Below are 17,277 nucleotides of genomic sequence, written 5' to 3' on the forward strand. Positions count from 1 at the left end.
AATTTTTTGGTGTTCAGAACATCTTAAAAAGCACATATGTAAATCATAGAAATGTAAATTTTCTCGAGGGGCCATGCCCCGAAACTATAATAAACAGTCAATATCCTAATATGCATACTAATAAGCTACTAGTTAATAGTGAGAATTGGACCCTAAACTAAAGTCTTACCAATTTTTTTTTTCATACCCTCACTGGGGGCTTAGCCCCCCTAAAATGAAAATCCTAGAATCGCCCCTGGCATTAAGACTTGCCGTGTAAACGCAAGCCAATTTAAACATTCAAGAGATTTTAAACCATTCAATTGAGAGATGGTTTTCTGTGCGTAGTCACATCCAAAGCGCGCACATAAAGCCGCCTTGCAAACAGCTCACGAGTACAAAATTGAGTTATTTTTTGTGGCTTATTGCACTTAAATGGGCAAATATACATAAAATGCCCGCCTTTGCGAGTTTCCTCGTAAACACAGTTGTTTATGTCTTAAGTGATCACAAACGGTTAAGCGAGTAAACGTGTGTATCAGTATATTGGGTCCGTGCATTCACTCTTAAAGTGACAGCAGCCTAATAAACCTGCTGCCGTTTGTGTCATTAATGTTAATCAAACATCAAAAGACAAATTGAAAATCACTCACTGCTCTTGACTGAATAACTTTTATAACTTTAAGAAATAATGATTTTAACTTACAGTGAATTTACGATTATTAATTTACAGTGAAGACTATCCAGTGTTATTTTTCATTTGATTACTTTATTCAATTTCTGTAGTATTTCTGTACCTGAATACTGCAGTTAGACCTACTTAAAATAACTTTAATTTCTATCTGTATTCTATTGTATGTATTTAAAATTTGAAATCAAGCTTCCTTGTGCTGTCTAAAAGCTATTGCATATTGCCCATTATAAAACACAAATACATAGAGCAAACATTTAGGATTTAGGTGAGATAATTGTAATTAATTCTTAGTTTACATGTATACATAGACTTTCATGGAACATTAGATCATGGAATACTTGCCTCAAAGGTCATGAGAAATGATTGGGAAAAATGTTTACGAACCCTGTAAATAATACTGTTTTCCAAACACAAACATGAAAGTAACCATAATAGCCTACTACTAAACTCAACCAGGTGGGTTTATATGGTAAGCAGAAATAAAAGCAAGAATGAGAGCCTCACCCATTTTGGCATTTTTCCTCCATCAGGATCATGGTAGTGGTATTGTAAAACCCAGACTGTGGCGATCACAGACAGTCCAACAATAACCATGGTGGTGGCGAAATACTGAGCTAATCACAGGATAAAGAGAATTACATTAAAAAACTATAATTAGACATTATTATTACAAAGTGCACTAAGAAACATTATAGTCATTAAAGTGTACTCGAAGTACACTTAACAAAAACGATTTGATCAAAGATCATCATTACAATTTGGACTTACCTATTAAGGGTACAGAGTCTGATGTCGCCGGCATTATCTCTGCTACCAGAAGCATGAAAACGGTCAACGAGAGCAGGACTGTGATCCCTGACAATAAAAAAAATACACACATGTTACTCCCTCCAATACGGTGGCCATTTTCATATGAAATCACAACACTGATGACAGATAAAGAGGAAACTTCACAAGAGCTATTTTAATCATGACTCTCTGTATAGTTTTAGCATGTAATTAGATAAGACAATGTTAATGTATTTGGTCTGGACAGACTAAATATGCTACACATATGGACAAGTATGGACATGAATGGACACACTGCTGTGAACATGTAAGAAATGCCGCTGCTGCACGAGTAGGCATATGTAAATCCTGTAGTAGAACTAGGCAGGTGGAGCTGGGGAGGTGGAGGGTCTCAAGAGGTCTGATAGTGCTTATAGAACAACACTATATTCAAATGATGAGCAAGCAATCTCATTGGCTGAAGAATTAGCAGAGGCCAATCAGTTTGTGGCATGTAGTAATTATGCAATTGCTTTCAGATTGCATGTAAATTTCTTTTCTAGAGTTTAACTGAACTAGATATACAGTATGTATGTAAATAATATGAGTTTCAAACAGCTAGTGTACACTACATTAGTATAATTATATCTCTCTAAGATTTGTCTATACAGTAACTGTAAAGAAAAAAAAAAAAGGCCCACTATGAGAAATATTCAATTAGGACTTGACATCAACTTTTTTGCTCACCAGCCACAGTGGCTAGTGCTTTTCCAAAGTTACCAGCCATTCAGCATTTTCACTGACCACAATTTTGACTGATACCATGCTTAAAAATACCATACAGACATTTAATATCATCTCATAATTTGGCAGCAGGTTTATTAGGCTGCTGTCACTTTAAGAGCTGACGCATGGATCCATTACACTGATACACATGCCTTTTCTTTCTCAACTGTTTACATTCACTTAAAACAGAACTGATTGTTTAAGTCAATACTTGCCAAGACCGGCATTTTGACCTTTTTTTTGTGTGTATTTGACCGTTTAAGCACAATAAGCAGCAAAAAAGAACTAAATTTAGTGCTGAGAGGCGGCTTTATGTGTGCACTTTGGGTGTGAGCGCAAAATCTGCGGGAATGAGTAAAATTATGTGCAAAATGCCCAATCCCAAGGCAAAATTCAAGCACTATAACAGCAACAATATTCATCCAGAGCAAATGAAACGAGTGACTGAGTGGAGGTGGGTTTGTGTGTCACTCGCTGTCGGAGAGAGGGAGAGAGAAAGAGACGCTGGTATTGTGTGTCTATTCTGAGGAAAAAATAAGTATTGGAAGTTTTACAATATTTCAGTATCTGTATCGGAAAATCATATTTTTGACAACACTACATTGCACTTATTTTATTATTTCAGATGCCGTTTTAATTAAAAAATGTATATATTATATATACATTTCCACCCATCAAAGTGGCTAGTAGGAGTGACTGTGTTACACGCCACTGCTGAAATACACACATGCATTTGGCCGGTGTTAATGTCAAGCCCTGCATACAGTAGCTACTGTGAAGATGATCCAAGAGAATGCAAAAAAGCCTGGTCTTGAATCTTAATTTAGTGCCCTAACTAGATAAGATTAAATAAGCAGAGCTATATAAGATGAAACTTACATGTACTGTATCATTCACAGTCGGATAATTGCTGGTATTTAAAGTATTGATCTTGAGGAACTCACAGAGCAACGGCCAATGACTCACTCGGTGGAAAGTAATGTTGTCAGCTTCATCACACTAATACCATTTAGGGATGACAAAATGAAAAAATAAATTGTGTTCTCCTGTGATTTCAGGTTCAGTCTCCTCCTCACTCACTGAGGCAGCATCCTGTAAAATAAATCCAGCAGGCCAGATAAATAGAGGCATTCGGCCTTCAGAGCTCTCCAACTGCATTAATCACTGAAGCCGTCTTTGGCGAGCCATCAATCTCACTACACGCCACTTACAGTAGCTTACAGGGACATCGGTATAAATTGTGTGCCTGTGCCATTTCTGTGCAAGTGAATTTCTTATGATGTTGGTTTAAATGTGGATATTTCAGCAAAGTCAGCAAAAAAGGAAGGATAGGTTCGCCAATGTGAGAAATAAAGTTAATGATTTTTAAAATGGCAAATGTGACATTTATGCACTTCCGTTTGCAGCCGTACAAGAGTGAGTCACCCTTAATAAAACCTTTTAAAGGGGAAGTGTATCATTTATTTCAAAACCCGCTTTTCCACCATTGGGGCGAACGGTTCTAAGAACAGTAAGGAGGAAATTCAAAACATATGGAACGTAATGGAACATAATCGAGTGTAATGGGACATAATAGAGCGTGATGAAACATAATGAAACACAATGGAACATTGTTGGATGTAATGGTTTGTTATAGAACACAATGGAACGCACTGGTACACAGCAAAACATAATATAACACTATTGATTATAATGGTATGTTGTGGAACGTAATGGAGAGTAATGGAACACAATGAAAAATAGTGGAACATTATTGATTAAAATGGTATGTTGTGGAACACAATGTAACATAATGGAGTGTAATGGAACACAATGAAACATAATATAACACTATTGATTATAATGGTATGTTGTGGAAAGCAATTGAACATAATGGAGAGTAATGGAACACAATGAAATATAGTGGAACATTATTGATTATAATGGTATGTTGTGGAACACAAAGTAACGTAATGGAGTGTAATGGAACACAATGAAATATAATACTATTGATTATAATGGTATGTTGTGAAGCGCAATGGAACATAATGGAACACAATGAAACATAATATAACAGAGAGTAATGGAACACAATGAAACATAATATAACAGAGCAATGAAACATAATATAACAGAGAGTAATGGAACACAATGAAACATAATATAACGGAGAGTAATGGAACACAATGAAACATAATATAACACTATTGATTATAATGGTATGTTGTGGAACTCAATGGAACGTAATGAAGCATAATGGAACACTATTGATTATTATGGTATGTTGTGGAATGCAATGAGCGTAATGGAACACAATGAAACATAATATAACACTATTGATTATAATGGTATGTTGTGGAACTCAATGGAACGTAATGAAGCATAATGGAACACTATTGATTATTATGGTATGTTGTGGAATGCAATGAGCGTAATGGAACACAATGAAACATAATATAACACTATTGATTATAATGGTATGTTGTGGAACACAATGGAACATAATGGAGAGTAATGGAACACAATGAAAAATAGTGGAACATTATTGATTATAATGGTATGTTGTTGAACGCAATGGAGCATAGTTAAACATAGTTGGGCGAACGGTTCTAAAACAGTAAGGAGGAAATTCAAACCATATGGAACATAATCAAATGCAATGGAACACAATGAAACCTAATATAATGGAGAGTAATGGAATACAATGAAACATAGTGGAACATTATTGATTATAATGGTATGTTGTGGAACGCAATGGAGCATTGTCAAACATAGTTGGGCGAACGGTTCTAAGAACAGTAAGGAGGAAAATAAAACCATATGAAACATATTGAAACATAATGGAACATTGTTAGTTGTAATGGTTTGTTATAGAATACAATGGAACGTAATGGAGCGCAATGGAACATAATGAAACCTAATATAACACTATTGATTATAATATGTTGTGGAGCGCAATGGAACGTAATAGAACACAATGAAACATAATATAACGAAGAGTATCGGAACACAATGAAACATAGTGGAACATTATTGATTATAATGGTATGTTGTGGAACGAAATGGAACATAATGGAACACAGTGAAAAATAATATAACAGAGAGTAACAGAACACAATGAAACATAGTGGAACATTATTGGTTATAATGGTATGTTGTGGAACACAATGGAACGTAATGGAACACTACGAAACATAATATACCACTATTGATTATAATGGTATGTTGTGGAACACAATGGAACATAATGACCTGTTGTGTGGCACAATGGAACATGCTGAAGTATAAATTGAGTATAATGGAAAATATTGGATTTTGATGGAACGTAATGGAACATAATGTGATGGAAAATAATGTGGTATTGTACTAAATTAAGATTCAAGCTACAGTATACAAGGCTTGACATTAACATCCGCCAAATGCGTATTTCAGTGGTGCCGTGTAACACAGTCACTCCTACGAGTCACTTTAGTGGGTTGAAATTTACATATAATATTTTTACATTGTATTATTTAAAAAAGTAATGGAACGCACTGGAACGTAATTGAACATAATGGCTCATGATGGAACATAATTGAACGTAATGAGACTTAATGGAATGTTGGAATGGTTAAGCAACACTTTCCCACAAGGAGTGAAAGTGCCATAAATTTAAGGCAAGGATGTTTAGGAAGAAATGACATGTTGAATTAACACATTGTTAACATCAAAATGGCATCCCCATAACATCACATCTTACATTAAGATTTCAAAATGATGACAGAGGCATTCAGTGTCTAGCTCACCGAGAGAGATCTTCTCGCCTGAGTCGGCAGGCAACAGGAAGACGAGCAGGGCGAGAGTAGAGATGAGAACACAAGGAATGAGCAGATTAAGACCGTAGTATAGCGTCCGTCTCCGCATCACCACCGTGAACGTCACATCTGGGTATGGCTCCTTGCAGCAGTCGTAGAATCTCTCATTCCTTCGACCTGGAACCTCTGAGGTACATATAATTGGAAACCTTATAAAATTAATGTTTTGTGCAATGACCATTCAAACCTGTTACTGTGCATTCACGTGTTTCTGGGTTGACTGTCACACGGTTGAAGGTCAGCGCACAAATGCTTAATATCGCCATAAATAGCAAATGCAATACTGTCATAGTTAAACAAATATCTATAAAGATTACTGGGATTTTTTATAACAGAGTTGAACTATTGAGCTTTATAACGCTTGTGAAAAAGAAGAAACTTCAGCTATTTTTTTTTAAAAGAGTACTTATTAGTGAAATAATGCACTTTGAAATAAGTAAGAACTGAATGTATTGTTTTCGGACACAACAACATTGTTTTGGGGGCCTGAAAATGCAAACTTTTGAAAAAGGGGATTTGAAGTGCACGTTTTTGAAAACAATACTGTTATCGTCCCCATGTTAAATACAAAAATGTGAATTTGTGAAGAAATGCATACGCATATTACGTGTTCAGTCCACATGATTAGTCCATAGGCACGTATTGTTTCTTTACAAAGTCACATCGCCATCTACTGGCCTGGCAGCAGAATACAGTGTTTTAGTCCTTTTCGTGGATCCGTGTGAAGGGGGATCGTTTTGACAATGTTGTCGTCTGTTCACGAAAAATACAAAGAAAAAACATATAAATGTACCCTATGTAAATCTAAACATACCCTAAGAAAACTTTATGTAATTTCTATTGAAACTTGGATGTCATTTGCAATGATAAATCGGATGTTTAATAGATTTAAAATATATTCACTTTAAATGTAATATCGAATAACACACTACAGTTAAAATTAGAATCAAGTACTTAGACATGTTAGTCAACACATCAAAAGAAAATGTCAAGCTTTTTTAAACAAAATTGGATCATTTTGACCCGAAACAAATGCAAAATTTTTATTTAAAAAATTGAGTGTTCATTGGAGTGGACCAAGACCTCAGGACTTTTGTCGCACTTGAACCAAAGAAAACGAACGAAAAAAGACTGGATTTGAGGAGTTTATGTGGTTGTAATAAAAAAAAGTAACAAATCCTTCTCTCGCGGGTCAATTTGACCCCCTTAGGAATGAATGGAATGTGAGGAATGCTTCAGTACACAAAGAAAACCCTCAAAAAAATTGAACTTTACCAAAAAAAAATATTTTATAATGTCTACCTGTGTATCTGAATGCATAGTGAAGAAAAACTGACTTTAGGACCCAGCGGAACAGCTCATTTGCTCCAGAGCTAAGGCCATTTAGTGGCAAGAGTCATGAAATATCATGTTATATAATTCTTTTTCCACAAGAGGTCGGCAGAGACACCCAAAATTGACCCAATGTGAGATATTTTGAGCTGATTTTAACTGGTTATGCATGTATTGGAGGGTTATTTTGAATTTAAGTTGAAAAAATGTGTGCTTAAAGGTGTCGTGTGTAGTATTTATGAGGATCTATTGACAGAAATGCAATATAATATACATAACTATGTTTTCAGTGGTGTATAAAGACCTTACATAATGTGCCGTTATGTTTTTATTACCTTAGAATGAGCCGTTTCTATCTACACACACCGGGTCTCCTTACAATGAAGTCGCCATTTTGAGCCGTCATGTTTCTACAGTGGCCCTAAAGCTGGGCTCAGACTCGAGGAGTTTTAGGCCGATTTATGCCCGATTTTCCCCTCCCGAGAATCGGAGAAAAAATCTTGTTCGGCACAGATTATCTGGTAATGTGAGGCGTTCACAGATCGAATCTTGCACCTCTCGATCTGCTCTCACACAAATCGGGACTGATTACGTCAGTTCTTTCACGATAGCCAATGAGACAAGTGAATGAGAGCGTGTTTGAAATTACGACCCCGAAACAAGCTGCTGTGTGTGGGTCCGTTGAACAGCGGCGATGGCGGAATGGAACGGCGTGTAAAGTGTTGCAACAACAACGTCTATTTGTATAACGTGTCTTCGAAAACATGACACATCCGTACGGACAAAGAGAAGAGCTGAGGAGAAATCGCCTTGGTTTTGAACATACCGGGTGAGTGTAGAAAACTGCTCGCAAATGTAAACATAATGATGATCTACATTCATGTTTACATCCACTTCCCCATGAGATCACGTGAGGTGCTCGTCCTGGCATGATAATCCTAATAATATCTTGTAGTGAGTGAAGCGCAGTGTGTGCATGTTTGAGATTTGAGAAAAATAAATATGTGAAGATTCTCCTTATGTGAGTGAAGCCACCATATTTCATAATCAATTTGGATTTAAAAACTCCTCTCGTATGAGCCCATCTTAAACGGATAAAGTTCTTTATAGAGCTCTAGTCACTCTCTGGTCTCAGACGACATTTTTGTCCTGTGTCAGCCACCGTATTCACTATGTGCTTCGAAAGGGAGGGGTGAGCGGTGGGTTATGCAATTCACAACCTAACCACTAGATGCCGATAAAATTTACACACTGCACCTTTAAATACTATTATTTATTGATAAAATCTAGTAATTTAAATGTCTTTTTTTTTTAAATAATCTCCAGAAAAAGGCATTAAAAATAGAAAAACAATATTGATGATATAAGCTTTCTGGACAAAAAAACAAAACAAAACAAGAGTATAATTTTAGGGCTTTGGCTCATTTTGACCCATGTGGGAAGGATTTGTTACAGGATGCGAGGGAAGGTTAAAGTAAAACTTTTAATCACACTTTTAAAAGAAACAGTCATGAAAGTGTACTCTCTTTAAAGTGGCTTTTTATATTATTAATATGATATTATCTACAGGTATAATTTTTGAAAGGGCACAACAAGTACACTTCTTTTTCACAAGGCAAGGCTAAGTAATGAAAACAATAAAGTACAGCGAAACTTCTGACATTTTAACAACACGCATTACATTTTTAGAGTATATCACCTTACCCACAAGGTCCCACTCTCCATTAGCGATGTATCCTGTGATGTCGGCTTCGATCATCTGCAGGTCCAGAGACCATCCGCCATACGTCCAGGAGCCAAATTTCAGATCACACCTCTGAAGGTCAAAGGGGAACCAGCGGACGTCGATGTGGCAGGTGCTTTTGAATATCCCTGTGAACATGAATGTCAGCTTGTAATAAAACAATCTTCCAGCAGTGCTTTCTGAGAGCACTTTAAGACATAATAAAAATACTTCTCATCGATCATCATTACTATTACCGCAATGGTAGGATTATTATTCTATAATAAACATCTCATGCTAAAATGTGAAAATTCAATTTATATGAACCATAACTGTGATGAAAATGAACATCTAGGGATGAGACGACTGCACCAGCATAAATTGAAGGGACATGCGTATGTAATTTAGCATGGATGCTCCAGTGCTTTCATTGCCATAAAGCAAAACTATAGGCTTCTGACGAAGCTTTATGGAGGTTCAAGAGAAGGCAATCTCTTCAATGTCACTATAGTGAATTTACTGCAAACTCGCTGCCAGGACTACATCTGCTCATGAATCTAATGTTTATCTCGGGATAGAGCCTGCTTCAGCTTTCACAGCGAGAAACAAGAGGAGAAGAGTAAATGCTGCGCAGGCACATCTCCATTCACAGCAAAGAGTTCATCAATGAGACAACTCTTTAGACCAAAACTATACTTTGGATTTCATTTTACTGACGCTTGCCAAAGCAAAGCATTCTAACATTGCATAAATATACTATTTGTCATACATGATTTTATTCACACAACAATCAAGATTAAGTGAGTGTGTTTCCGCCAGGTAATTGTGACTTTATAGAGTTTATACTTCACTCATGTTCACTCTTGGCAGGTTTGGTCTGATTGAAACAAACTATGGTGTTCGATTAAGGGTGTGTTCACACTTCAGTTCTATTGGTTCATTTGGTCTGGACCAAGAGAAAATACTACATTTAGTCCTGGTTCACTTAGTCATTTTAACAGCAAATACGGCTTTTATGACGTATATTTTGCGATGGAACTTGTCGAACATCCAAAACAATGCTGTGTGCTGGACTAAACGCGTATGTGTGTGTACACATGATGGTACTTCGACCAGCTGAGAACTCGTGAGGAGCTTATAAAGTGTGTAAAGAAGCACTGACCCTAAAGATATAAAACAAAAAAATGGCTTTTATGGCATATATTTTGCGTCTGAACATCCGAAACAATGCTGTGTTCGAGACTAAATTAAGGTGACCAGATTTCTGAAGTGGAAAACGGGGACATTTCCTATTTAAGTGGTCAAAATATCACAAAAAAACTCATTTGTTATTATCTATTAATTAAAAACGGGTGTTTTTTTGTTGTCGTTGTTAGAGTGGGCTCCCTATATTATTATTAACATTAATAATTATTACGATTTTTGTTCTGTTTTTAATACAATTCACCGCACCCGCAAAAACAAAACAAAAAACAAACAAACAATGAAAACAGTAAATATAACCATTGTAAATCACAAGCTGTTCAAAACAATATTATTATGTGACTTAACAAAAACACATCACAAAAATAAAACAATATAAATAAATGATATGATGAATACATTTATTTAATACTTTCATTGTAAAGTTTATACTGTATAAATAACTTTTTTTTGTACTTCTTCAAATTTTTTATGTTTTTGCTTGAAAATAACAAAATTGGTGTTGTTATTTAGCATTTTAGGCTTATTTTAAGCATGTGGTTAAGTATGTGTATTCTGCACATGTATTTGTTGCAAGTGTAAGTTAATTGTTTAGTTTTTTTTATATTTATAGTTCAGATGTGTGGTAATCACTGTGACTGCGGAACTTTTGGGGAAAATAATCACTACACGATTGCTCCTTTAACCAGCAGGCTATGTAAAGTTGGGCTTTTTTGCAATGTATATGTGGGTTGTTTTGAACGAGCCCTAAAACGGGGACATTTCCAGGGACAGCTCCAGTCGGGGACAGAACATCAAAAACCGGGACTGTCCCCGGAAAACGGGAACATCTGGACACCCTAGTCTAAATGCGCTCGCTGTATGTGCGTATCCTACATGGAACTCGGGAAGAGCTTATAAAACGTGTAAAGGAGTCAAAACAGTGTCAGGAATCCCTCCGTCACACACAAATCTCCTGCGAGAAGACGCGGTTCTGACGCCTGTACCGAACTGTGATGGGCAACATCACGAATGTGATATAAAAAACAGGTATTCTTGAGCATTCTGTTCTGTTTAGGGTCGCATCTTGTGACTTCACGTCCTGTTTTTGGTTAGTTTAGATGTGTTAGGTCTGTGTTGTGTTCATATCTCAGTCGAACCGCACCTGAGTTGGTTTGGAAGTGGAGCGAGACCCATCTTTTCAGCGTCTCGGTCCGCTTGTTTGGTGCGCACCAGGGTTCAGATGGCAGAGTTCACACTTATTCAAATGAACCACACTAACCGAGCAATTGCACCAAACCTGCCAAGTGTGAACACGCCCTAAAATGAATTCTCTGTTAGTGCAGTTCAAATCAAAGCAAAGTCTGGTCCATGTTGTTGTGTTCATATTTCGAACCAAACCAAAGACATCTAAGGACGTTTTCACACCTGTAGATCATTTGCTTTGTTCCGATACAAGGATTCAAATTGTTATGTTGCAATTTCTTTTTGGTTCGGTTTGCTTTCACAAGGCAATATTTCTAAATGGACTAAATTAGTTAAAGGGGTGGTTGATTGCCCCTTTTTACAATATGTAAAATAAGTCTCAGATGTCTCAGAGTGTGTATGTGAAGTTTTAGCTCAAAATACACCACAGATCATATTTTATAGCATGTTAAATTTGCCCCTTTTTGAGGGCGAGCAAAAACGTGCCGTTTTTGTGTGTGCCTTTAAATGCAAATGAGCTGCTGCTCACGGGGCGGAGCTTCAAGAGCTTGTGTTAGCAGCGCCGATTACCTCACGCAGAAACTGTTCAGCCTTTTATGTTCAAACCGGAATCGGACAATGATGAGAGACTCAAGAAGAAGTGACAGCATGTAGAATTTTTTAATAGTTAGTTGATCTAACTATCTTCAAGTCATTGATTAGCATATTCTGTCATGATAATCTCACCCCCTTTGTTGTGTGTTCACGGGGGCGGGGTTTATGTAAATTTCATGGTTAGTGATGTCACTAACCCAGGAGGAAGTTTGTGTAGTCCCTACCAGCCGTTTGTTGTAGTCCTTAAAAAGCTATTTCTTTAAAAGAAAATATCTCCCTTTGCTTTGAACTTTGAGCGTCGTAACTTTGCAGATGTGGTTTATGCTCAAACAGCGCCATAACACACTCACTAAAGTTTAAAAAGTGAAATCATAATCAACCACCCCTTTAATACGAGTCACGTGAGAGTAAACTCTCCTCTCATTGGTCAGTGCGCACCTGTTTATGTTCTAGGATTCAGTCAGGAAGGATAGACAACTGCTCTGTGGGCAGGATTGTGGCTTTCTTTGTAGCTGTCATTGTATTGTATAATTTTTTTAGCAATAATCAAGCATTTTTTGCATTTTGGGCAGTTGACCAAATTTCAATAAGGCATTTTACTTAAGTCTTTCTTCCAGGTTAACCCACGATCCATTTTGAGAGGCATTAGCTAAATCAAACACTGCTGTTTTTCTTCTCCTCACTCACCGGTTTTGTATCTTTAGTGTCAGTGTGAATGTTAAGTGAACCAGGACTAAATGTAGCCTATTATTTTCTTCTTTGCTCCAGACGAAAGATAACTAAACTGTAAGTGTGGGCTTTGTTCATAAGTAACCATTTTATTTTTCATTCTGGCTTCCACAGCAGTCCAACCGTTCTAGACCAAGTGGGAAAAATGACTTATGGCACTGTAAACATCTGAACAGTACCTGGCGGTAGGTATTGGCAGGCACCAGAGGAGTTCACCAGCACATTAGTATGAAACGTGGCATCAAACCTTTCATCAGCACTGTGGAGAACACAAGAGTCATTTTAACTCAAAAGAACACAGCAGTGATTTATGAACATCTCAGGGGAACACTTAGAAACACTTCTGTTTAGTCCAATACAAAGTAAATGCAATGCATATTTTTGCACCACTTTGCGAAATTACACGTTCCAATTTCGTAAATGTGTTTGTCTAAATTAGTTCTTATTCAGATAACGGAGGCATGTTCAAAAATAAAAGGTAACACTTCAGAATAATGATCTGTCTAAGGTAAGTATGCTGTACAAATGAGTAGTACTAGAACATTTTAGCTACTACAACTAACTAATATGTAAAGTAATATTTAACTAATCAGTAAGTAATGTCAAGACAAATTCCATATGAGGTAATCAATAATTACTGAATGAGATTAACCTCATTAATAACTATCAACTAACTATGACAAATTATAAAGAACTGCCGATTAACTACTAATCACATCATTATCGTGTGTCACATAATCAATCTTCTTTTTACAGTTTTTTACGATTGTTTACACACTAAAATTAAAATTTCCACACAATTAGCAAAACTTTACTCCAATGAGCAAAACACCTCCACAGATTTGCACAACATTACACACAATGTCTGCTTCACCCTTTTTGCAAAACATTACACACAGTGATTTGTAAAACTCTACACACATTTTCACACCTTAGACACAGATAGGGATTGTTAGGTTACTTCCTTGTAATTACAAAGCACCGGATTGCCAATTACCACACTAATGAACGAATTGGATAAACACATCTACCAGGTGTGGAAGCTCACATGTGCTAATTTGAAAACGCAGCACTCAGGTGTGCTATAAAAGGCAGCAGGTGAGTTCACCTGTCTTCAACAAAAATGGAAGGAGTTAGAAGAAGAAGAAGAGTGAGAATGAGAGGGGGAGCTCAAAGAGGAGATGAAGGAGGTAGAGGTAGAGGTAGAGGTAGAGGAAGAGGCATAGGTAGAGGAGAAGAAGGAAGAGGAAGAGGAGAAGAAGGAAGAGGAAGAGGAGAAGGAGGTAGAGGAGGACACCTAGGTAGAGGAAGAGGTAGAGAAGGACTTGAAGAGGTGATAGAACCTGAACAAAGAAGACGAGGACCAAATTTGACTCGAGAAATCCGTGCAACACTTATTGACCATGTTATCAACCATGGACTGACACTGATGGAAGCTGGACAAAGAGATCAACCAAATCTCAGCAGAAATACTGTTGCGTCTGCAATTCGGACATTTCATCGACAAAACAGGTAAGCTAACCACACAGTATACATTGAAACTGAAGCTTGTATAATCAATATTGTTTACTGTGACATTTGACAGTATATTTGATTATATATCTCTATATATAATATATAAAGAATATATAGAATACTTTCAATAACATCCAACGAGTCTCTCTGTCAACATTAGGTCGAATCCTAAAGAAAAATCAAATAAACATGAAGCAACTGTATCGGGTACCATTTGACAGAAATTCAGAGAGTGAAACATCTGCGCAATGAGTATGTGGAGGTATGCATTGTTCATCTGACTATGGTGTGGTATCATGCACTGCTCATAATGTTCTGTCACAAAAAAAATACTGTGCTATAGATATTGAATAGCATCCTATTTTCTTTAATGTGTTTCAGAGAGTCTTGCAAATGGATGCTGCTGAAATTCAACATGAATTTATATATGTGGATGAGGCTGGATTTAACCTTGCAAAAACAAGAAGAAGAGGGAGAAATGTAATTGGGCACAGGGCAATCCCCAATGTGCCAGGGCAGCGAGGGGGTAACATCACCCTTTGCGCTGCTATCACACAAAATGGGGTCCTCCACCACCATGCAAATCTGGGACCCTATAATGCAAATCTGATACTTGCATTTCTTGACCGATTGCATGAGATTGTCACAGCATTACACCAAGTGGACCAGATGTGGTACATTGTCGTTTGGGACAATGTCTCATTTCATCGGGCTGCTCTGGTCCAGAACTGGTTCCATGATCACCCTGATTTTGAAGTTTTATACCTTCCCCCATACTCCCCCTTCCTGAATCCTATAGAAGAATTTTTTTCAGCGTGGCGGTGGAAGGTATATGACCTGCGGCCTTATGACCGTTTGCCCCTCATTTAGGCCATGGAACAGGCATGTGATCTTATTGAAGCAGCTTCAGTGCAGGGGTGGATTCGTCACACAAGGCGATTCTTCCAACGGTGCCTTGCCAATGAAGACATAGCCTGTGATGTTGATGAAATCTTATGGCCTGATCCAGCCAGACGGAGAGATGGATAGTTGCAGTATTCTTGTTGCTTTGAGTTTTCTTTCATTTCTGTTTACTTTTACTTTACTTTTCTTCAGAGTCAAAGTGTATGTACTGTAATTCATGCAGTAATTTTTATTTGTCTATAGATTTTATTTGTTTACAGTAATTGATATCATTGTTGGTTGATTACTGTAACTTACAATACTGTAAGTATTGAAATAAATACTTGAAATATTCAGTCTGCAGCATCAAGTGTTGTGCAGTGCAGTAAGGTTATAGTAGGCCTACAGTATTTGTCTACATTCTCCTATCTCAAAACAAATCATGAACAATGTTGTGAGTTTCTCACTATTTTTTTGTCACCTAAATTATCTCTTACATACAGTAAGAATGTCTGGCTAAAAATCTTTTTTTTTTTTTTTTTTACAAATGTGTTTTTTATTTATCACAGCAGTGTGACACTGGCTGCAATAGTGTATGATCATTGATGACTGTGTTGGTTAAATGAAAACAAATGGCATTTTCACAAATATGTGTATGTTTTGACTGAAGTGTGTCATTTTGCAAACAATCTAGGAATTTTGCTAATTGAGTGTGGTGTTTGGATAATTGTGATTATATTTTGACAAAAAGAACTCTGTTTTCAAAATTGCGTGTAAACAATTGAGAAAAACTGTAACTCTGAATATAGTCATAAAATGCTTTACTAATTACTCAAGTGTTGCCTAGTCACTCTTCAAGAACTACTAGTGTGCCATTATTTTAATGTAAAAAACATCTATTTCACTTTAAAGTAATGGTTTAGATTATTAGCAGCTCTTGAAGACTAGGTGACTAGGCAACACTTGAGTAACTAATTAGTAAAGCATTTTATGACCTCGTTGAGAGTAAAACACAATTGCTCACATCTCAGACATGTTAATGCTGTGAATAGTAATTAATTAGTTATAGGGATGCATCGATTCGAAAATTTACCGATACCGATAATTCTTTATATTTGAAAGCCCATAACCGATATATCGGCAGATAAATCTAAATCCAGATTTTTGCTAAATCTTTTAGAGCCTGATTACAAAAACAGTCTCACTGTTAAATGCCATGCCCCAAACACACAATTATTATGATGTTCTCATAATTTTATGTAGCATATATGAACAGTATTTTCCCTTTTTTGAAGTGATTTCAATCATATTTCAAAAGAGTTCAAATCCATCATGGTGAACGGTGCGCATCTGAAGTGTCTCAGCTGAAGGAAATATTATTTATCAGCTCATAATATATTGGCCAAATTTTCTTATTGGGACGATAACGATAACATTAAAAATTAACATATATCGGCCGATACCGATTTAAGTAACTTCCTGCATAGTGATGATGAACCATTTTTCCAATCTAAAGGCCTGTACACACCGGGACGAATATAGCACCTGCTTATCGCCAGCGTTTTTCAAGACGTTTTTCGGCACTTCTTGAGTTTTCACACCCAAGTGATTTTCACTGGCGATGTGCCGAGTGAACGTGCAAATTCAGCAAATTCACCACTTTACACTTCTGACACTCGCTTGTCACACAGAAGAAGAAGAGAGACAGTGTTTACGTGCTTGCCAAAACCATAGACATATTATGTCTATGGCCAAAACCATTCACACACTTTTTGCTAACTGGCAAGCAGCATTGGCAGCTCATCTTCTTCTTTGTCTACTTACTTCTTCTTCGTCTTATCAATGTGTGCTCGGCAAGACCGTTTTGTGCTTGAGCGCCACCAAGTCGTGCTTTACTGTAACTTCAGCAGCTCCAGGCATGTGAACAAAAGCGCGGATCTCATTGGTCGGACAGTTTTTAACACACTGCGTCAAAAGAAAAAAACTAACCAGAGACGGGTTTTTTTAATGACGTTTTTACGCCTGCCGTTTTGCGCGTTAAACGTCGGCAATAA

At 36.9% G+C, this 17,277-nt stretch overlaps 1 protein-coding gene across 2 annotated transcripts in view; it reads right to left on the bottom strand.

Annotated features, from left to right (window-relative positions):
• The window catches only part of chrna7a (cholinergic receptor, nicotinic, alpha 7a (neuronal)), a gene marked incomplete at its 5' end in the record, with an annotated part of 31,726 nt that overhangs the window by 3,121 nt on the left and 11,328 nt on the right, over positions 1-17,277 (bottom strand). For both annotated transcript variants that reach the window (XM_079837912.1, XM_079837911.1), the window contains 5 exons: positions 1,178-1,287; positions 1,442-1,528; positions 5,992-6,186; positions 9,097-9,264; positions 13,006-13,085. In XM_079837912.1, the coding sequence (XP_079694038.1) occupies positions 1,178-1,287; positions 1,442-1,528; positions 5,992-6,186; positions 9,097-9,264; positions 13,006-13,085 (640 nt within the window). The remainder of the gene's footprint in view (positions 1-1,177; positions 1,288-1,441; positions 1,529-5,991; positions 6,187-9,096; positions 9,265-13,005; positions 13,086-17,277) is intronic.

Source organism: Gobio gobio (genome assembly GCF_949357685.1).
Source record: "Gobio gobio genome assembly, chromosome: 2".
Classification (NCBI taxonomy): domain Eukaryota; kingdom Metazoa; phylum Chordata; class Actinopteri; order Cypriniformes; family Gobionidae; genus Gobio; species Gobio gobio.